This window comes from Telmatherina bonti, assembly GCF_933228915.1.
Source record: "Telmatherina bonti genome assembly, chromosome: 22".
NCBI lineage: Eukaryota > Metazoa > Chordata > Actinopteri > Atheriniformes > Telmatherinidae > Telmatherina > Telmatherina bonti.
This window is the reverse complement of record NC_136631.1, coordinates 20,033,010-20,055,869: the sequence shown is the minus strand read 5'-3', so window position 1 is coordinate 20,055,869 and position 22,860 is coordinate 20,033,010. Positions and strand designations below refer to the sequence as shown.

The 22,860-nt window shown below is 39.2% G+C and overlaps 1 protein-coding gene across 1 annotated transcript in view; it reads right to left on the bottom strand.

The window, feature by feature from the left end:
- The window catches only part of spred1 (sprouty related EVH1 domain containing 1), a 31,734-nt gene extending 10,824 nt beyond the window's left edge, over positions 1 to 20,910 (bottom strand). Inside the window, exons 1-3 of the mRNA XM_079262149.1 lie at positions 20,254 to 20,910; positions 8,106 to 8,373; positions 3,915 to 4,083 (exon numbers count right to left, since the gene is read on the bottom strand). Of these exons, the coding sequence (XP_079118275.1) occupies positions 3,915 to 4,083; positions 8,106 to 8,373; positions 20,254 to 20,285 (469 nt within the window). The 5' untranslated portion in view covers positions 20,286 to 20,910. The remainder of the gene's footprint in view (positions 1 to 3,914; positions 4,084 to 8,105; positions 8,374 to 20,253) is intronic.
- Positions 20,911 to 22,860: the final 1,950 nt, after the last annotated feature.

The following is a 22,860-nucleotide window of genomic DNA, read 5'->3' as shown; positions in this document are numbered from 1 at the left end:
CCTGTCACACTTCCACTCATTTCTTGCTCAAGCCATAAACATGATGAAAAGCAAAACACGACAGCGTTAACAATTGGTGTTAACACTTCAAATTGAGACCATAGTTGTAGCCATCTTCAGATAACTAGAGGAAACTGTTTCCAGAACTTTATGAATGTTAATTGCTACTGTCTGAACGCAGCTATAGAAATTTAGATTTTGGTCTTTAATGAAATACTGCGAAAAAACATCTTTGAAAGAGGGACACCGCAACTCAGAACAACAAGTTTTCATCTTTACCTCTGGGTAAAGAGGAACAAGAAAACACTTTGTTGGTTTGAAATCTGCCATTTGACGCAGACTAGGAAAAGTTCAAAAGAAATATAAAATTACAGATGCTTTTAGGGAAGTTACAAAAAAAAAAAAAAAAAAAAAAAAAAAGGATGTCCAGACTTCTACAACAATCCCAACAGACTTTCAAATAAACTTCCAAGAACGTTTTTAATGTTCCTAGTTCATTTTCTACTGACAAAGTGTCTGTGTGAAGGCAACTTGAACCAATCTCTGTCTTTTACTACGCATGCACACTATTGCGGTTTGGGGGTCTACACGCCCTCTACCTGAAGGCTGCACCCGAGAGCCACTAAATCTGAAGAATGAAAACTAAATAACATGTGTAGGTAATAAGGCTGTCACAAACTATCCCCATTTGGAGGAAATAATCCCACTTTTTGTTTTCTTTTTAAGTGAATATTATGTTTTTCACATTTGCAAAGAAACTTAATACGAGAGAACATAATTGAGTAATGATGAAGAAAACTGGGCCAACACAACTTCCATAGAGATGTTCGAGGAAACTCTGAAACATTGAGTTTATCTTTCTAAACTATAGTTAATTCATTTGACTGATGCCTAATTTTAAGCATGGTGTCATTATGTGTATTCCTGTCTGATAAAAAACACAGTACTATATGATAAAGTCACTGCCATCTCAGTAAGGCAGGAAGAATTCATTGGGCTTGTGTCTCTCTCACACTCACACACACGCACACACACACAGTCTGTCTGTGCATCTCTGAATCACAGAGAAAGGTTTGCGTGTATATGCATTTCTCTAGAACTGAGAATAAGAGGCCTCCTGCAGCACGACTCTGGCAGTGCGGGCCGTGAAGCTGCCTGAGCCATGTGCCCTCCGTTGCTATAGCAACAGAGGACTGCAAGACTGATATGCACACGTGCGCACACACGCGCGGGCAAAAACATATTCTCTCTTGCTGCCTCGTCTCCCCTCCCACACACATATTCACACAGCAGTCCAGCAGCACAGCGATGCAACAGGAATACAGAAAAACCCGCCTGCCTGTGCTGAGGGGAGGCATTACACAACACTGGCAGCATGCAGAGGATGCCAGGCGGACGAAGACAAGGACAGCAGAGGTAACAGAAAGAGAAAGTGCAGGCACTGAGGAGTCACTACCCAACATCATCTGCTGTAGTTCGTCACAGGTCTGCTACCGCTGATGTTTCATCTTTTATTCTAAAGGCTCTCTGAGCTAAGTCAGTAACTGTCTACAATGTTATTAAAAGTAAAATGGCTACCACTATTATTTTTTTTGTGAAAAGTTGACCACTGCAACTTCCCAGTACAACATGACATTTTCATACTGCTTGTTTCCTAAATGTTTTTTTGTTGTCGTTTTTAGAAGCCCAACTAAATCTAACTATCTGAGAACGAATAAATCTTTGGTTATTTTACCTGAAAATGATTAAGTGGTTATCAGAATCATTACTTATCAGACTATATACTAAACCATATGAAGAGAAAAACCTGTGTGAGTGTGTCAGGCAGGTCCGGCAGGTAAAATCAGCGTTGCCCACTTGTGACTGTTGTGACTAAAAGACAAATTATGTAAGTTTTTTACCTTAAAACTCCGTGTCCTGGACTTGCTCGATGATAAAATGACATCTATCATGTGCATTTCTACAGCCGGAACGCACGTGACGTTTTGCTTTGCGGTATTAAAAGGAACTGGTTATTTTGAACACGCAACATCGATGATTCAGCAAAGAAACACATGAAGATAAAGAGAGAAAGTGACAAAACATGAGTCATCGTAAGATCGTCTATGCTGGCTGGAGGGAGCTAACAGGTCAGGTAGGATGCAAGATGAATGCCAAAGTAGCATTGATAGGGTGTGTTTGACGAGGAAAATGACAAAAGTTCTGTAGTGTTTATAACAACCATGGCAACGTAAAAGACACAAGGAAGTATGAGGGTGATGGCAACGTTTTGACATGGATGTACATATTTACGTACGTGAGGAAGCGTAAACGCTGTTGCAACATGGTCAGTACACATTCTTCATTTCTTTGCTTCATGTAAAATTTGCAAGAAAATCAACATAAAAACTCAGTCATGCAGTAAAATGACCTTTTACCTAGACATTGTGTGGACTTGTGTCCAGGAAGTTCTGATAAACGTTTGTGTGCAAGGAGCAACTGATTCCCAGTATTGATATGGATTTATGACATGTTCTGCACCTCTTCTGTGCCTCTCAGGGTTCCCTAATCTAGAGGGTGAAACAGATTGCTTTGTAGTCAGACAGTTTTCCTTTAGTTTACCATGGTGTGTATGTGGTGGCAGATTGCTGATTTGACAACTCGTTTACTAATTGGATGACTTTGCAACTTTAGCCTCTGTACACTTATACTGCTTACAAGTACTCAAAGCTGCCACCTCAACACCATTTGCTGCATGACACCCCAATTCTCTGATCCCTTCCCACTCTTTCCTGTCCACTCAGGGCAGTAAAAACACAAAAAAAATTTTTTAAAGCCAAACAGTATATACACAGCGCACTGCCAGACCAAACCCTTCTTCATTTTTAAGAGTAGTCAAACCAGTCGTCCAACACTCCAACATACTTTTAAACACTGACAAAGACAAAAAACCAGTCCCGTTAAGTTTCTTCTGATTTGAGTTTAGGTCACCATTTCAACGTGCCACCTTTTCTCTGCAGCTTTGGGGGTGCTGGGTCTGCGTAATGCCATTGTCTCATAATAAACTTGTTATATCTTAATAACTAAAGAGACAAAAACTATAAATGTTTTCAGTACAAGTCAGCACCAACGCAGCACAAACATACGAGACCTTTTTAGCTCAGTTTAGACAAAGTCTGGGGTGACGGGTTGCATGAACTTAAATAAGATTTTAAAGATTAATCTAATATTTTAGAATAAAAAGCAAAGCAGCACAAACGAGCATTATTGAAAGTCAAAGGACAGACTATTTTCACTGAGTTTTAAGTGGGGTGGGGAGTTAGCTTCATGCAAATCGTGTGGAGATGTCGATATCCCCTGCCAGTACACCCCTCCTGAGACATGTGGTCTATCTGAGTAAGTGAGGCCCAAACTAGTAACTGTGTTAATGTGCAATAAATATGTACGAATATATATATATACACACACACATATATACATACATATATACATATATTTTATTTTATTTTTTTGAACATGCATAACTTGCACATAAAAGTTTCATTCCTCCCAAAACGTTGCACAGCTGATCTCAACAGGAAGTGGCGAGATTATCTGTGCAGCTGGGACAGATAAGATGACACAGGAGGGGTCGTGCTTGGGTTCAGCGAGCAGGTAACAGTGGAGGATTTCTCAGCGACAATCAGCGGAACATCTCCACCGTCCAACATGCATGTTAGGTTCATTGATCACCCCAAATTATCCCTAGGAATGAATGTGAGCGTGAATGGTTGTTTGTCCCTCTGGGATGGACTGGGGACCTGTCCAGAGTGTGTCCCACCTCTCGCCTCCAGCTTCCATTAATTCCAGTCCATTGAATGAATGAAAGATAAAACAGTGTTTTTGCCATGTCAAAGCTGTCTTCGACTAAATTATTACAACACAGATAAACATACCTTGGTTTATGTCTTCAATGGCCCGCCGTATTCCCCGGTCAAAGGCGCGAGCATCTGCAGGGCTCTGGAACGTTAGTCCAAACTTTTTGTCATTGATCCTCCAGTGGTGAAAGATGGGGTTGACTTTGTTGTACACCAGGTCTCTCTGCAGAACACACTCCAAGACCACCTGAGAACACACAATTTAACAGTAAACAAGACATGTGCATTTCATGATGCTAGGAGGCAGATCAGATAATATTAAACACGAAGAGCAGTGGTGACATGAGGTTGTGGGTGTCTCGTTGATGTTTTGAAGCCAGGCTGCTAGAGAGCAGTGCACAGAGGCTATGTTTCCAAAGCCTATTATTAATCAGGGCTACTGGGCCGCCTCCTGGCCGTCCTCTAGGCAGACTAAATGACATGAGAAACAGCCATTACAGTCCATGAGATTGTTACGTACGTGCACGAGAGGTAGCCTAACAGGGTATGAATGTGTGACAGTGCTCACGGTGATCTATGCAAGAGAATGTGTGCACAAGAGCTGGTTGGATGAAAAGATCCAAGACCCAAAAGATACACTGTCCATCTTAATAGTGCAAGTACCTTGTTTGAGGATAGTAAACACAAATACTGGCTATATGACAGTAGACGATACATTCCCTCTGCATCAGGACAACAGTCAACATTTTAAGAGGTTGTTATGCAAGACATCCCTCCTATAAATGTGTCTGTCAGAAATACACAGGTGTACTGCCAGTCTGTCTAAGAGTTGCTTTGTAACCTCAGTGCAAGTGAGCCATAGCACACATAACGTACTAGCCCCCAAAGTTGCTGCTCCATATCTGCCTCTAAGAAGACAAGGAGGGGCACAGGGTTATGTACGTGCCACACCCACCATTAAGGATGCGAGAAGATGGGGTGGGAAACGTGTGTGTGTGTGTGTGTGTGTGTGTTGGGGGGTGTCCACAGTGCCTCTGGGGTGAGACTTTGGAGGCGAGACTGAATGGAGCCGGAGCAGGTAACGTGAGTGTAAAGAGGAGGAATTATCACAGGATGATACTTAACACTGCATTCCACAATGTGCTCAAAGAGCAGAGGAGGAGCCACCTTTTCAGAAAAAAAAAAAAAAAGGACAGAAAGGGAACACAAGCAGGACATATTTAAGAAGGAGAGGGACAAAGACAGAAGGTGTGACAGACATTCAGACAGTGAAGAAACAAAGTTGGCTTTTGCTCAATAAATATTTCAAGCCATTTTAATTATAAAATAAGCATTAAAAAGAAATGATATAATCTTAATTGCCTTAAAATACAGCTATTTTAGTTTTAAAATTGAAGAAACAGGGAGCACACTGATTCTTATGTGCAAAGACTCATGGGTTTAATGGGATTGACCACATGCCCATTTCCCCTCTGAACTATGGTTTCAAGTTAATAAATTCTATTTTGGTGGCTACTATAAATCAAAATAATCTCATGGCAAGGTTAACTGTGGAAATTAACTTTATTAAGACCAGTCCTGCATAGAAATGCTTTTCGAGCATGCTTGGACTACACCGCATTCACAGCGACATCAATCAGAGGGAGTAGAAGACTGTCAATGACAGAAAGTGAGGTGGAGTGGCAGAGAGCTTAGCCAGTGATTTGTCATAATCCATGGGCCGGTATGGTAAGTAATCACCAACCAATTAGATCTGCAGTCTTAAGAGAGTCTGAGAATCAGAGTGAGAGAAAGAGAGACAGAGAGGAGGGAGGGAGCAGGGAGGAGAGTGATTGGTAGCTATATGGAGAGCCAGCTGAGTCATCACCAGCACACTCTGTGCCGCATCACTGCGCTTATAGACAGAACCCCTCCACCTCTTTTCTTCCGTCTCCCATCTTTCTGGCTCCACCTCCATTTCCTGCACTTTGACTACATACTATTCCCTTCTGAATTCATCTCCTATCTTCTACATCCCAGCCATACAATTTATGACAGCCAAAATTGTGCCTTTTGCACCCAAAGTAAATGCTTTTCAGATCTGTTTTCTTCTCTCTAGCTCAGGTTGCTGTCACACATAGATCTTTTTTGTTATAGTTTCCTTATTCTGTCAATTTCTGGTTAAAATGAAACAAAACTATACCCTTTAACTCCAAGTATGTACATAGTACATTGTAGACTGTGTTCCTGTATTTCAGTCATGACAAATGAAAGAAAAAAAATTCTGGTTGTTTTGTTCAACAACATTTAAATAGCTCTTCCTTCAACCTCTTCCCAGATTTTACCATCATTCATACAGCATAATTATTGTCTTCTATTTACCTCTGAAAACAAAACACTGGTGTTACAGTCGAAAAAAGAAAAACTGTGGTAACAAGCTCTGATATTGCGATTTTGTCTAACACCATATTTTGATGTGGTTTTGTTTGTAGTTGCTGTTTTGTTGAAATCATCAATCTGCCTTTTCTTCTGATGCCCTCAGACCGTCGGTAGCGCTGTGGTTGACGCCAACACCCTGGCACTGGGTGGCATCCCAACAGACCTACATATGGCTGGGTGTTTGTTGTGGTGGCTGAGGACTCTGGTGGTGATAGGGGTGTTTCACCACATCCCAGAGCAGTTGCCGGTGTCTCTGAACCATGTCTGTCCCATGTCTGAACAACAGCATTCCCGTCACACCCTTTCCTGTGCCACACACATGCTCGGATAGCGACGCACAAAACACAAACAAGCCATAAACACAAAACACACATAAATGAATTCAGCCAAAGAAGATAAAAAAACTGATTTAGTAACAACCTGTAACAAGCCTCTAAATCTTTGGGAACCACCATATTCTGCTCATCATGGTGGTCACTTCTGTCACTTCCAAAAGGGCATTTTCACAAATAAATTTAGAAACTCAGAACCACAGATCTGGGATTATCCTGCAAATCAACTGGATCTGTTTTAGATCTAAAACCAAAAGTGAGTATGCAACAAAAACCAACTCAGTTTCACAGCTACTACTCCCAAAAGCAGCCCAGAGTATAACCATATCGTCATGAATTACTTAGTTTGTCCTGTTGCTTTGGGTGTAAGCAGACAAACTATGCGGTTATAAAGTTTGGTAATATAGATATAGATTATAGTGAGGGATAGCCAAGGGCTCAGAGGACAGGGGAAGCGGCAATTCCCATAAACATAAATGAACGTGCGGCTGGAGATACTGGTAAAACAGAGAGACTGTGTGTGATGTTATGCTATACTACTCCACATGAAATTACACCACCAGTTCTTCACATAGCAAATATTTTAATTCCTTTAATCTAGAAATGATAAATTTCCACTTATACCCTCTTAAGGTCAGCTTCAAATTTAATAATTAACAGACCCCTTTCCAAATATTTCAAGTATTTAATACAAGAACTGTAGAAAAATATTTTTTTAAGTAAATGTTCAGTACATTTAAAGCTAAAATGGATTGCAGAACTTTGCTAAATACTTCTTGCAAAGAGACAAATACACCTCGACAGAAGAAGAATACCATACCATGTTGAGCAACTTGGGGTTTAGTTTGTCTCCATCAACACTTAGCAGAAAAAAGTCAGCAATCACTGAGCTAATTATTGACAGGCCAGTCTACAACACAAGTCACAACTACCACAAATTCATAATATTTGTTAAAAGTAGTTTGTGAGAAAGCAGACAATCTGTTATCATTAAGCCACATCAACTGTAAGATGCTGAACACGCTTTTACAGAATAAGTAGGAACACATTTCTCCAACATATTTAATTACACAAAGGACGGACATGAAAGATGCTTGTAAAAATGTAGGCAAATGTGTGTGAAGTAAAGAAGAACCAGCTCAAGTGTGAATTTTAAGCCCATACTCCATCCTTCAGCCTCCATCCCACTTGATTAATCTGCCCTTTCTCCTTGATGATGTCATCATGCATCACACAGTTATTTTCAGATACCTGTGCTATGGAGGAAAGCCAAAAAAACACTTGTGTGCGTATGTGTGCTAACACTGAGTAAGACAGAAAAAGGAGGAGATCCTGTAAAGAAGAGGTCATGTTGATTGTATTTAAGAGAATACTTCCTTTCTCCTTTGTATCAGATGAATTTGAGAGAAAATATTAAGTAGAAAAAAAAAAATCCGCTACCAAGATTCATGCAAAGCATTAATATAATTTTATACACTATAACAAGACAGTATTTTCAGACAATGAATGAGGTTCTTACCAGCTTGTCTTTGAGCCTTTCACCCTTGATGTGGAACTCAACAGCAGTGGGACTAGGGCTAGGGCTTGGGCTTGGACTGGGACAGGGACTTGGGTTACAAGGGCTGAGGCTGCCGCCACTTCCTCCACTGTGGGTGCTGCTGCTGTCCTCTGCCCGGCTGACCTTATAGACAGTGACACAGCTAAGGCCTCCACCCCCCAAGGGAAGCCATCCACCACTGGAGTCATCCCGAGTCATGACCACTGCTCTCACACGCGCATAACTGTCACTGTAAAAGAGGAAGAGTAGAGGAGAAGTTGGGGTGGGCAGGGGTAGACATGAGAAAAACACTGGTGTTAATTAACAAAACACGCAAGTTAGCACAATACTGCTTTTGCATTTTCTATCAGGAAACCTATTTTAGATTGCATCACCTGGACTACAAAAGCATCACCACAAAGACAAGGCCTCAGCCTACACAAACTATCAGCCCACTTGGTACAAATGAACCGCAGTATGAACAGCAGAACCGTTCTGATACTAATATTGACATTGATAGCTTTGAACCTCTGAACACTTCGCATTGTAATACTGATCTTCATGTCAACAACCATAGCAACAGCTCAAATATTAGTACATGTTAAAAAAAAACCAAACAAGTAGTACAGTAATTAAAATAGTATTTTAATTAGTACAGTAATAGTACAGTTTTTCCAAACATGAAATTTCTGTTTAAATGTGGTCTTAGTGAAGAGTAATATAACAGAAATAATACCATTAACATAACACTGAGATTCAGCTATATTATTATTCATACTTAATATCCCTTGATATATATATACACACACATATATACACACACACACACACACACATATATATACACACACACACACACACACACATATATACACACACACACATATATACACACATATACACACACATATATACACACACACACACACACACACATATATACACACATATACACACATATATATATATATATATACACACACACACACACACATTTCACATAACAGACTATTAGCTCTCTTAAGCTGTCAGTGTATGTTTAACCCCAGCCAGAGGGTGACTGACCATGTGGTCAAGTTCAAGCTCTGGCCAGTGCTGATTTCCAACCTTCCCCCTAGAGCAGCTGGTTTTAAACTAGATAGCACATGACGAGGGAATCCGACTCGCATAGCTGTCTATCCTTTGAATCAGAATGTAAACACTAGGACAATGCACGAAATTATCTAAAATAAGGAAATATATTAACTAGGGTCAAATCTGTGCTATAAAGGAGGAGAGTCAGGGGGAAAGTTTACTTTAAAAAAAAAAAAAAAAAAGAATATCTGTAGACATATGTGATTTTTTTTCTTTTCCCCTTCAGATATGTACTTATGTAACAGATAAAGACGTCCTTTGTATTACAACATATTTGTCATAGGTTATCAAACTTGAAATTGTATTAAACTCTTCAGAAGAACAGCAGGTATGTTCTGCTGGATATATTTATTCTTACTTATCTGGTTTACAGAAATGAATGAAAATACTCAGACAAAAATATGTGTCTTTTAAACTCTTCCCTAGTGGTAGAGACCAGAAAACCCGAGTTATGCTAAAAACTGTCCATCACAGAGAGAGTGGAACAAGCTAAATCTACAATCACTGTAGTCATTTGAGCTGTATTACAACTTCCAATGGATCCAATATTTCTTTTTAAGTTTTAATCAAATCAAAGCGTTTTCTGAAGCCTGAACTTTAAGAATATTTAGAGCGCCCCCACTGGATAAAACCCTCTTTACATTTCCTCTGAACATTTCATAAGTTGGACTATTTTTCTATTCTGTTTTGTGTCAGTGTTTCAATCTTAAAATGTGATGTGACTTCACAGCTAAACTTTACTGTCACATGATGTTTAAATTACTTTCACATAAAAAAGATGAAAGAACAGAAGCTAATGGATTTGTAAAACAGTGGATGCTAAAAGTTTAAAGCCTTAATCAGGTGTGTTGTATTTCACTATGAAATACATGTGCAAATCAAGCTATCCTTTATTCCATTTGCCTCCCTTTCCCCTGACTTGAAGACAATTCTCTGATTAGATAACACTACAGTGAGCCACCGGAAATAACAAAGGTCAAAGTGTGCTGAGGGCAGTGTTTTGCACAGATTGTTGGTAACATATTAAAGACTGGAAAGGATCAGAAAGCCTACTGAAACTCAAGAATGTGACAACTGGATATTTTCCATTGAAACACTGTTCTTGTGTTAAGGTTAACCAGTAAAAATGATGTCACATGGTGTAAAATGTTGGTAAAGACTTTTCAAACCGTGGCCAAATTTGAACAAGGGACTAAGAGAGAGACAGTGTCACTAACATATAATGTATAGAATAATCAATTTGTAGCTCTTGGTCTTAAAGAAGAATATCAGCATTCATCATCTTCTTGCCTCTTCTGACCTTTCCACCCTCCACACCCTTAGCAAACCTCTGTGTGCTGGTTCTTCTGGGTTAGTAATTAATCAAGGAGCCATTAAGCAATAAATCCAAAGTCATCCTTTGTTTATATGAAGGACTCCTATCCTGGCTCTCCACAAAAGTGCTCCAAAGTCCCTAAAAGGACTGCTGAGCATGAAAAATGACAAATTAAAAAGTGTACAAACTTTTTTTTTTTCTTTTTCACGTCAAGCTTTTGCCAGAAACAGAAAAAAATGACACATACAAAATCTTCTTTTGCACATAAGATCAGATTATTTCAAATGAATTTAACATATTCATCACATTTTTTTCCTTTTTCTTGACAACCACTGGGAACCCATTATCTAGAGTTCTGCCTTTGGGGGTAGACAGTGTTTTGAGGGATTTTAATCTAACCAGCTAACTTCAAGATAAATGCTATTCAGGAGGAAAAAAGAACCAGTTTTACATTTCAGCAAACCCTGATCAAATGTGAATGGTCAATATTTAAACTATAAACTGAATGGAAACCTTCCAATGGTAAAATCTTGTCCTTGTATTATGTATCATTAATATGCAGCTATTACTTGTGGAGATCACAACTAATGTAAATTCATTCAACAATTGCTTTTAAGCAAAAGTGAATTAGAAAAAAAGAAAAATTACCTGGGCAGAAAATCACAAATTTGCGAGTGAACATAATAACAAAAAACTTTGAAAAATCTGACATATTCTTGCTAACTTTTTCCCCATATTACTTAATGTAATGTAATGCCATGAGGCTTTTTTTTTTTCCTCTGACATACTTGTGGACTGACAGGCTAGCTAATAACCATATACTATAGCAGAGTAAGATTTTGTAGAACTGTACACACTTTAATTAAACCTGACAAACGGCTTACAATCTCATAAACCAGGGTTGGTTCTCAAGGACCACTGCCTGTAGGGTTTTAGATGTTTCCTGTTGCAGCACACCTGAATCGAGATTTGTAGGTCAACATGTGTGGGCAGAATATGACAACAAGCTGCCAAAGGGAGCTATTTAATTTGAGTCAGGTGTGTTGGAGCTGGAAAACATCTAAAACCTGCAGGACTACAGCCCTCACGGACTGCGGCTGGACATTTGCCATAAATCTTGGCCAATCTGGGTGGAAAATGGAAAACACTTCAAAACTAACGCATCTTAGTCTTTAAAACTCTAAAGGACATTCCCAAATAAAGTAAAAGAAATTTGCTGCAATTTATTCAGGCAAGAAATACAAATATAAGCAAGACCTCATCTAATAAACAGAGGAGGAGAGAAGAGGGGTGTTCGAATGACACAATGAACTTGAACACACAATGTATACCTTGTTATCAACAAACCTATATGACGATGTCTACTAGAAAATTATGTCAGTTATCAACACAATTGTCACTTGTCTTTAAAATGTGCTGCCCTTAGCTTACATTACAGTTGCTGGCCGTGGGAGAATAAATAATGAAACCACAACTAACTTCCTCCTTGCAATCACACACAAACATCCTTTTCATGTCAGCTTACAAGAGTATCACCAATAGCCCTCTTTTGACACACTAGAAAATGTGTTTCTGAACAGTACAAGTAGTCAAAGAAGGACATACTGCTGCTCTCACCCCTTCATGGACCCCAATAAAAGATATGGGTGATGGGTGCAGAAGGGGCTGTCAGTCAGTCAAGGGTCCCTGGGGTGAACAGAAGGCAGGTGGTGGTGTCGCTCAGCCATGACCAGGGCACAATGACCAGGCTCTGACCCTTCAGGCCAACCATCACACATGCAAGCAATCATAAAACTCACAAGGAGGGAAGGGGGGGGGGGGCAAAGAGGAAGTAAAGTGGACTATGTAATAGCTCATCCAGAACAACAAAAAAGGCACACCCAAGAAAAAAATAGATAAATCTAGTACTGATTAAATTACTGAAATCAAGTCTCTGGTCCAACAATAGTAGTGTGGCGGTTTACCCATAAACCAAAATCACTTATCTATACGCAATTGCCAAAAGGAATATTTCAGTGCAAAAATGAGCCAACACACACACATGCACACACAAACACACACACACACGCATACAAAATCACACAAAGTTCTGAGTGGGTTAGTGGAGACAAAGGCTGGTCTCCACGCCCCTTGCTGGGAGCACACAGTTGAGTGGACACACAATTGAGAGCGGAAGCAGATCAGCTGGCCTTGGCATGCAAGCAAGAGGGTGGGTAAGGAGTGGGAAGAAAGAAAGGAGCCCCCAATTCTGAATATTTCCAAGTTATTCTGCTGGATGACTGACTTCATTTCCGACCAAAGCAGGAGAGAAAGAGAGGAGGAGGGGTAAGAGTGCTGCAGAGTGCTGGTGGGGTGAGGAGGCTATGACTGGGAATATGGTGGAGAACATGTTGACAATAAATGAAAAATCTAAAGACAAAGAAGTGTAATTTGCCAGTGAATATCAGATTCTGTAAATTTATTTTCAGTTTTACAAATGTGCCAGTATTTTGAACATTATAAACTGTAAAAAATATGAAGATTTGTATGTCTGTTTTATAAGTTTTGCCATTTTTGTTTGGAAAGTAACAAATAAACAGTATATTAAACTACTTTAACATCTGGCAAAGCAGGCAAGTTATTTTTTCAACCTCAAATATGCTTACAAATAGCCTAAACTTGTAGTTCTTGATTTCAAGATTTGCATAGCTGTAATTTATGACCCTTTTAAAATCACACCATTAAAATTTCTAGATCTTTTCACTTACAAATATAAACACACATTTCCATATTTACTGGCATGTTTAGATTTGACTCCCACTGAAAAAAACATCTGACAACACAATTCGCTTCACAAATTTACAATAGCAGGAAGAGAAGAGAAGAGAAGAGAAGAGAAGAGAAGAGAAGAGAAGAGAAGAGAAGAGAAGAGAAGAGAAGAGAAGAGAAGAGAAGAGAAGAGAAGAGAAGAGAAGAGAAGAGAAGAGAAGAGAAGAGAAGAGAAGAGAAGAGAGCATGTGCAGGCCAGGCAGCAATGGGCCTTGAGGCTGGTTGCTCCAGTGTGTGGTGGAGAAGCGGGATCCTGGGACAACCATTTCCTAAGTGGACAAAGTGGCCGTTTGTCTGCTGCTCTGGGCCATGGCTCACTGGGCTCTAGCATGCCATCATGCTTTGCTCCTGTCTCAGCCTTGAGCTTTCCACCCCAAAGGGGAGTGGTAGAGAGGAGTGCAAAGAGGGGGAGAAAGAGAGCAGGAGGAAAAGGGAAAGAGAAAGGATGTAGCCTGAGCCTTGGTTGCACGCCAAGTCACCCTCCCTTTCCTCCACTCAGACTCCCCCTTCTGCCCAGCCCCTCCCCGGCTGCCTCTCTGTACACAATGGCCGCTTCTCTGCTGAAATTTCACGTTATTGGATCCTAGGCTTGGAGTTTTGTCCTCCCACAATGTCCAGGCAGCGGAGCATGCTGCAAGGGAGACACACTCTGCAAGCTAAAAGCTGGAAAACCATTCCTTCTTTCATTAGCATCTGAAAAGGAAAGAATAGTCCCCCTCACCTCCTGTTTTTTCTTCCCCTCTACTCCCCCTTTTCCTCCTCATCTCTTCCTTGTATCAAAACCAGAGGGAAGGTCTGTAAAGCTCCACTAGAACACTGGTTTTTCAGACTTCTGAGAAGGGAAAATCTTTGAAATATAATTGGGGAAAATAAATACAAGCTACTTATCCCAATCCGATTCCATAGATTAGCCTCCAAAAGACAAGCAACGGGGATGGTGGCGTGAAAAGCTTCTTTTGGTGTAACTCATACCTTTAATTTATGGAACTATTTGCTTATCCACAACAGATGTTACATTAAACAAAATATACCTGTCCAAAACTTTCATTCCTCAGACTTACACTAGATTTTAAATTTCTTTACATTCATATATGTACAGAAGTGCATAAATACACAGCTTTTAGTTATAAATACAACATATACAGTATATAAACAGTATACTGAAATTAACAAAGTGGGCATTTCTAGAAGAGTAACCAATCAAATCATTCCAGTCCAAAATAAACTAGTACTAACTCAGAGTGAAAGTTGCAAAAGGATAAAGGGGCTCAAGCGCGTTCATTGTGATTATGCCTCACTGAAGGAATAACATGTAAGCTGGGCCTCAGCCATCGATTCCAGCAGTGCATCTAATCTAAATGGTGCAAACAAGCTAGCCAATTAGCCACAGTTCAAATCCCCTAAATAACCAGAGGCAAACTCGAGGGCACAGACGTACCCAAAACAAACACCAACATGGCCTACCACAGATGCCTTGCAAATTAAAACATACAGTCAGAGCAAAATACTTTGAATGGTGCTGTCTGTCAGCCATTAACAAAACTGAGATAATTATGAGACTTCTTAATTATCTCAGACAAAGACGAACACCAGCCAGTATTGCAAGCCTGCTTACATTTGCTGAAGTGAAAGCTAATATTCTGGCCATAGAAAGAGAAATCTGTCCCATCTCCACTCAACACCTCAGGCTGCTGGTGAGTCATCTCCCTCACAAGAACATTCAGCTTAGCTACCAACTGAGTCAGGAGAAAAGAAAAAAGACAGAACAAACCTACTCTGCTGATGAGCTACATATCAAATCTTTACTTCAAATATATTATCATCCAAGTACTACACACCATGATGACAAATTTACTGAAAGATACTACACTAAATTAAAATTACAATGCGCCTTGAGCCCAATTATCTGGCAATCTAAATGAAAATATGAACCTGACAAGTACATGAATGTGAGAAGTGCTCGCTGCAATGACATTTTTAACACTAATTTTCAAAATACCTCTCTATTACCAGATTAGGCCTGAAACCCTTAACACTAATGTCAAAGGTGCCGCTGTGCTGGGGTATGATAAATCAGAGGAATCCCATGTGTGTATCAAATGCCAAAAAACTATTCTCAAGCATCAATCAAAGCCACATATTGAGATTACTTTAATTTGAACCACAAGCATTTGGAAAATTAAAACCTTACGCTTGCCATTATAAGAGGAGAAACCACAAAAGTCTACTACTGCGGCGTCATTGGTCTGCTTTGATGTAAGAGTAGTAGTATCCAAGGATCCAGCCATGTAGCTGTGGGAGAAACTATCGATACATCTCAGGAGCTACTGAGAAACGATAAACCACCAAACCAAGATGCTGGCCTAAAGATGTTGACACAAATCACTGAATGCCATGCTGATATGGGTACTATAACATCATCAGCAGCATAAATGTTAAACCCCAAACTATTAAACCATCTTGAAAATCAATCAAATTCTTATTCCAGAGGCTTTAAACTGAACCACTGTCTCTTGGAATTTGAGGAATCGAAAAACCCTTTTAGCAACCATTTAAAAAAAATCTGTTTTAGGTGTTAAATATAGCCACTGGGGAGGTCAAAATGTGATCAAAAGCTTACAGAGCAAACAAAAATACATGTCACAAAAGTAGTGTAATTTTTATATATATATATTTTTTAAGACTTCACTCATGTAGAAATGCATTTGATACAGCAATGCAATGTCTGCTTAAATTCACTCATCCAGGATTTGGTCATATCTTTCCCAGAAACACACACATACGCCAAATGTTTCCAGAGAAATAAACACAAATGTGTGTACACAGGCGCATACACAGAAACCCCTTCCTGTTTTCAAAGCGTTTGGAAACTCAATCAAAGGCACAAGGTTTAGAATTTACATCTGTGCTCTTTTATGTCTGTGGCCTAACAGGAAAGAACCATCTTAGCCCAGCTGCAGCAAAGAGCTTACAACAAGGCCCAGCCTTCATGCTCCTGCATGTGGCACAACTGAAAACAATATCCACAATTCAGACACTTAGTGCTAAAAGCACTTCTTAGAGGCATCAAGATATGGTCTGTGAACATCAGAGGCCCTTCTTAACAAAGAAATGAAGACAAGCCCTGCTATGTGGATGCTGTGATGGAAGCACACACACAAAAAAAGCAAGTGTACTCGTTGGCTAAGGGCACATTCACAGCATACATCCGGATCACATCTCTATATTAAAAATACAGGAACTGGTTTGAAATTTTGCTCGAACACAGTGCTGACATTTAAACCAGTTTATGCATGCTCCAAAAATACTTGAAGAGGAAATGAAAATCATAAGAAGGAAGTGGTTTGGTTTAAAATACACATTATCCAAGTCTGAATCTGGCCATGGGAATGGAACAATCCACCACTAAACAAGGCCTGATTCAGTTTATTAACCAGTCTCAAAAGCATCCCGAGTGCCTCAATTGCATTAAGCGAAATTTTCATTAATAACACAAACAGCAGATTAGCTTACAAGTAAGTACACATTGGAATATACGTTTTGTCTATTCTAAATATTTATTCTCTCCGCCTAAAAGAATAGAAATTTTAACACCACAATTTATTCAAAGCCAGCTCAACAAGCACTCGAGTACATTACAAGTGGCCTCATCTCTTTGTCATATAACACATTTCATTAGCCTGTGCATACCAGTGGCATCACAAGCAACACTTCTGCAAAAGAAATACAGAAGCAAAACTGAAGATGTGTTCAGCTCAGCAGAGTTGGCCAGAGATAGGATGTGTCAGTAGCATAGACTATGCCGGCTCTAAAGCTAAAGGTTTGTGAAGGTCATATCCAACAACTGGTGGTAACCCTGTATAATACTATCTATAAAAAGGTCTGAGAAATTATTTAGCTTAACGTAAGGGCTACAGGATATAGGCAATTACCAAGGCCATAAAGTACTAGCTCCAACAGCTGAAGTTGCCGTCTCCCCTTGTTGTTTCAAGACGTAACAGGGGTTGTTTGTGAGGAATGCGTTTGGAAAGTTCTGCAACAGGAATAGGAGTGCAAAACAGCCCACAGGTGATAAGTTCAAGACACCCACATTAGCAGATAAAATGCTGAGCTGTCAAATCAATCACACAAAGAAGAAAGAGAACACACACAAAAAAGAAATCACCAAGGATCACCTGACTTGCAAAAGACTATGACACAGCAGTATAGAAATCTAAAACAATAAGGCCTATGCATGCATGCTCCATACGGAATAGACTGTAGACTAGCTTGGCAGAGAAAAAAAAAGTCATGTAGTTGTGTGGCTGTCACCGAACAATAAGGTATGTTCTACACAGATGAAAAATACAGATCACAGTACTTTTCAACAGACTAATCTGTGAGCAGAGAAATATATTTTAGATGAACGTGGCATTCATAGACTTAGTCAGACTTTCATAAGAACCCCCCCCCCATTTTACCATAGCCCTAGACACATGGCAGACAAAAAACAACCCAAAATCTCACAGATGTTTTGATGTATTCTTGTCATTGAAGCCTTGTAAATGCCACTGCAACAAGGTTAAATAAGATACTTTTAGCAGAGTGTGTGCTGTATGTACACCCGTTTGGCTTGCCACCCATCATTTAAACCAAACCATTTTTGGGTCATCTATTCTTAAATCTTGTTGAGATTTTCTATCTAAAATGTTTAAATGCAGGCTACGAGAGGCCAAAAATGTATCTCCTCAATTGTGTGTTTAAATGATAAGATAATATTTAACCATTATATGTACTCTAAAAAAGTCTGGTTTTTTTTTTAAAGGACAATTTGCCAACAGACCAAAGTGCACATTATCAATGAGAGGTAACACAATGTCCAATAATAATTATCACCATTATCATTAATGAAAAACGGAAACTGAAATTTCCCAAAATATACATATGTTGCTTGTTTTATTTAATTTAGTTTTTAAAAAACCCCCACCCACATTCAAACTGGTATGCTGTAGACTCCATTACAATGAATCATACAACAGCCAGAGAGATGGTGGAATCGCAGCAACAATCTTTGAATCACTTCACAATCTTAGCTACGGCCAACATGCAGTAAAGAACAAACCCAGATGCATTTATATACAAGTTTAATCCCCGATATAGACCAGTGGCAGTAATCTCAATGTGAGACATGGGGAGCGCCAAGGTTATTCCACATCAAAATTTAGTAATGCTTTCACCGTTTTCCTCCCTCCCTCTACTAGGTTAACAAATTTTAAAGATACAATAGCTATGAGCTAAGATTGGAGGCTTCACTCCTCCTACTCGCATCATACATGGAAGGCCTAAACCTATGCACAACCCTAAAACACAAATGAGATCAGGTGTATTGCCCTTTAGCTAAATAAATTAATTGAAAATTGTTTGATATAGCTTGATATGAGGGGAAGGAAAAATCTAGGATAACGTGTTACATAAGAAAAAATATGAGCCCTTCAAGGACGAAACCATGCATTAAATCAGTTGACCTCAAAAAGGCAAGATAAATGGACTGGGGGGGAAAACGTGGGTATGTTTCGAACAATAAGCCGTGACACTGTAAATGGCTGACAGCGCATATGACTTCCTCTGTGACAAATACATTATAGAAAGAAAATCCTGAAAGACACTAAGGAATTATTAAATTGACAAACATGCACAAAGTCCAAAACGTGCGCCAGGGTTTAATGCAACATTCAGTGTTGTACATAATTTGTAAAAAATGCTATCACTGTGTGATCGGTGCAGTGCTAAAAGCCTGTACAGTGCTGTGAATGGGCAGGCAGGTACTTTATGAATGGAGGGGATCATGTGACCGCAGCACCTCCCGAAGCAGATATTTCTCACTGACTGTCAACAAGCATTCACAAGGGATCAGCCCATTAAAACAATGCTAAAATGTGACCAGCGCTGGGCGCGACGTATATGAAAGCAAAACATATCCAGATTAAAATGAATGCCCGTAGGTTGTGAGGTAAAGGGCGTGAATCTGATGTCGATTTTAGGAGTTTTTATGAATGGGGATTGTGATATGTAAATGAGTGTGATTGATAAAAAAAAAAAAAAAAGAAAAAAAAAAGAAGAGGGATCTTCGGCTTTTCACTGCCGCAATAAGCACGAAGAGTTCTCGCTAAAAAAAAAAAAAAAAAAAAAAAAAAAAAAAAAAAAGGGGTCGATCGAAATACAAAAAAACTGCACGATTTTAATCGATGGTTGTATGCCGAAATCATGGCGGACCACAGTTACACACCGATGTTGGCTGTCAAAAAACAAACAAACAAACAAACAAACAAACAAACAAAAAAACTCCGTCTGATCATGATGAACGGCAAAGATATAAATACAGAAATAAATTTAAGATGGGTAATCGCTGACTACTCTGGGCCATCCCTCAATTGTCTTATTTGCGCAATTATACGTCTCGGAGCATACAATTTTCCACATAACTTAACCATTTCGGCAAACATTACTACACATCCAATACTGTGGCCTAATGGGAACTCTCCAACCATTTATTTAGTTACATTTAAAGGACAAAATATTAAGGATGAGATGTTTTTATATCTATTTGTCCAACTCTATCAAGTACTGTCCTTTCAAATCTCATAATCTAATCCTTTCCGATATTTTACATATAATCTCAAAGTAATCTTTTATCGCTGATATTGGTAAAGCTAGATGATGAAATACCAGCGTAGCACAGTTAGAAATGTCATTGGAAATAGTGCACTGCACAACGTGAGAAGCTTGAACTAATAACTAAAGATATGAGTGTTTACTACTGAACTGCATCCTTTATATAAGAGTGAATGTGCGTTGATTTGAATGTATAGACAAATATATTTCAACAATACTCACTCGTTATTTGGATTTGTTGAATCTTCACTCATTTTTTTCCTCACGGGGATCCAAATCCTAGCAATAGCATCGACGACGCAGTGACGGCGGGATAAAATACCACAAAAATCACCATTTTTCTTCACAAGTCGAAATTGCCCTTATTTAGGAAAATAAATAAACGATGTAAAAAAGGGACATGCTTAAATGAGCGTCCCTGTGAAAACCAAGTGAAGCTAGCTTAGCTTTGCAGGCTGGGACTAATGTTAAATCGCGAGGAGGAATGACAATCGTTGATTCATTTTATCCTCCCTGGAAGTAAAATCCGACCACAACAAATAAGCCAACGGCATCATCCTTATCGACAAACATAGATCCTTGCTTTGAAAAAAAATGTATATATCCTCAAAATTGTACAATCTGTGGCAGACTGTAATGTTTGGCAGGTTATTTATGGCTGCTGTCGAGCATCCACTCGCCAACTTCAGGTCCTGGACAACACTTGAAAAAGCGCTGTGCAGCGTTGCTCCGTCAACGTGTCCGAGTAATATGCAGGAAAGGCATCCAAAGGACGAATTTAAAAAAAAAAAAAAATTCTTTCAGTATCGGTATTGATGCGTTAAACAAAGACAGATAAACATTAAATTTCCTTGATAAGTTGGTGGACATCTGCTTTAATCGAACTCCATTTTCAACTCGGGGAGGGGGGAATGAAACATCGGAAAACTGGGCGGATGTGTCGACCCTCGCTTGAGAAAATCAGATCCTTCCGCGACGTAGTCGAAACACTTTACTTGATCAAAAATAACGACTTTTCCTTCATATAGTTTGTTGTCTTTGTTTAAAGAGTTGGAGATTTTGGTAAAAAGTGAGTCGCATGGTAGCCGTACATGCTAATTTAGTAGTGGGTTTTTTTTGGCAAAGTTGACCTAAAGTAGTCCCCCACTTCCCAAAAGAAGTTTCCCTTCAATCACGCATTGATACAAGAGGGAAGCGTCTGTGTGATAGCACGCGACGTAAATAATCTGGAGGAAGGAGTCGGGCTGACACATGCACTCAGCCATTAACATTTTCTGCTGTTTTCTTTCATGAAGCAGCTTTATCGTGATCGAGCACACTCGTCCCACTCCTTGAAATTCTCATGTAGAATAGTGTGGAAGTGCTTCAGATGTACACAGCCAAGTCTGCTGCTGCACGTGGACTGACATCAGACCCCCGTCACGATTAATGTAGCAAAATCCGAGGTGGCGTTTCTAAGATTTAATTAATTTTACAGGAGTGGTGCGTACAGGTACAGTGTTATGTTAGAGTGGAAAGTGAACAGGCGTGAAAGCAATTTTTTGGAAAAAATGTTGGTGAAATGCAGCTAATTATTAAGAGAAATGTGGAGTGTGTGCTATTTAGTAGTGAAGTAAAGCAAATGTTTATTATAGGCTACAGTATTTTCATAGGTAAATCTGTATATACATACATATATATATATATACACACACACACACACACATATATATATATATATATATATATATATATTAGATATAGATATGTATATAAAATTTTATTTATTTATTTGTTTATTTATTTTTAACAAAAAGGCAGGAGTTTACTCCAAGCCACAATAGGGGCGTTGAATTCCTGAAGCCAAGACCAGATAAAACAGGAAAGTTCTGGTAGTATTATAGCAGTCCCACCTGTCACCTTAAACTCCTTTCAAATAGGTAGAGCACCTTCCAAAATTACATTTATCTAAATGACATATAGGAAAATCCATGTATGGATCTTTGAACCTAATTTGCAAATGTGCTAAAAGCCTTTCAGAGTGAATCGGTAGCTTGGTTGCATAAGACTTAAATGCTATTGGATTTCTGTGCTGTGTGGAAAGGCAAGAGATCAGGCTAAATGATTCTGCCTGGTTGTCATAGTGACAGCATGTTGTGTGAGAAGTTTCTTTGTATTTCTCTGGCTTTCATACAGCTTGTGCCAGAGCTTTATGTTGGTCATGTAAAATACCCCTCTGTGTCCCCTATATAGTTATCCCATGCATGCTTGACCTTTGCACATATTGCACATATTGAGGACTTCCTTTAGTGTAAGATTAAGTTTTCTGTCTTTGACCTGCTTTGCAGTTGTCTGTCCAAGAGCAAAGGTGAATAATTTCCTACATTGTGGGGTTTTTTTTTCCAAGAATATATCTCATATGCTTGCCTATAGGTATTTTGCATGGACTTACAGTCTATATTTCTATAAAAGTTCACATTGGATGATCAAGATGTAGAAGACTGACTGTCTTTTATAAACCATAGCTACTTTACTTCACTTCTTCCTTTTTAAACTGGGTTACCACTGAAACTGATCAAGCTTACAAGTCTGTATAAAGTGCCCCTTGTTTGAATTAGAGCAGAAAAAAGCAATGACCATGAACTTTCCCACATGCATGCCTTTATCCTTTAGAGTATTTTGAGTTCAGGAAGTCAGCCTGCATCTCTCAAAAGTGGATGACCCTCGTGCATTTCCTGTGTTTTTCACACACTTAACACCACACAATGTAGTGTACTTAAACAAGGCAACAGGATGTTTAGCTAACAGAGGCATCCCTTGACTTAACTCCCAAGAGCAATCAGAGTCACA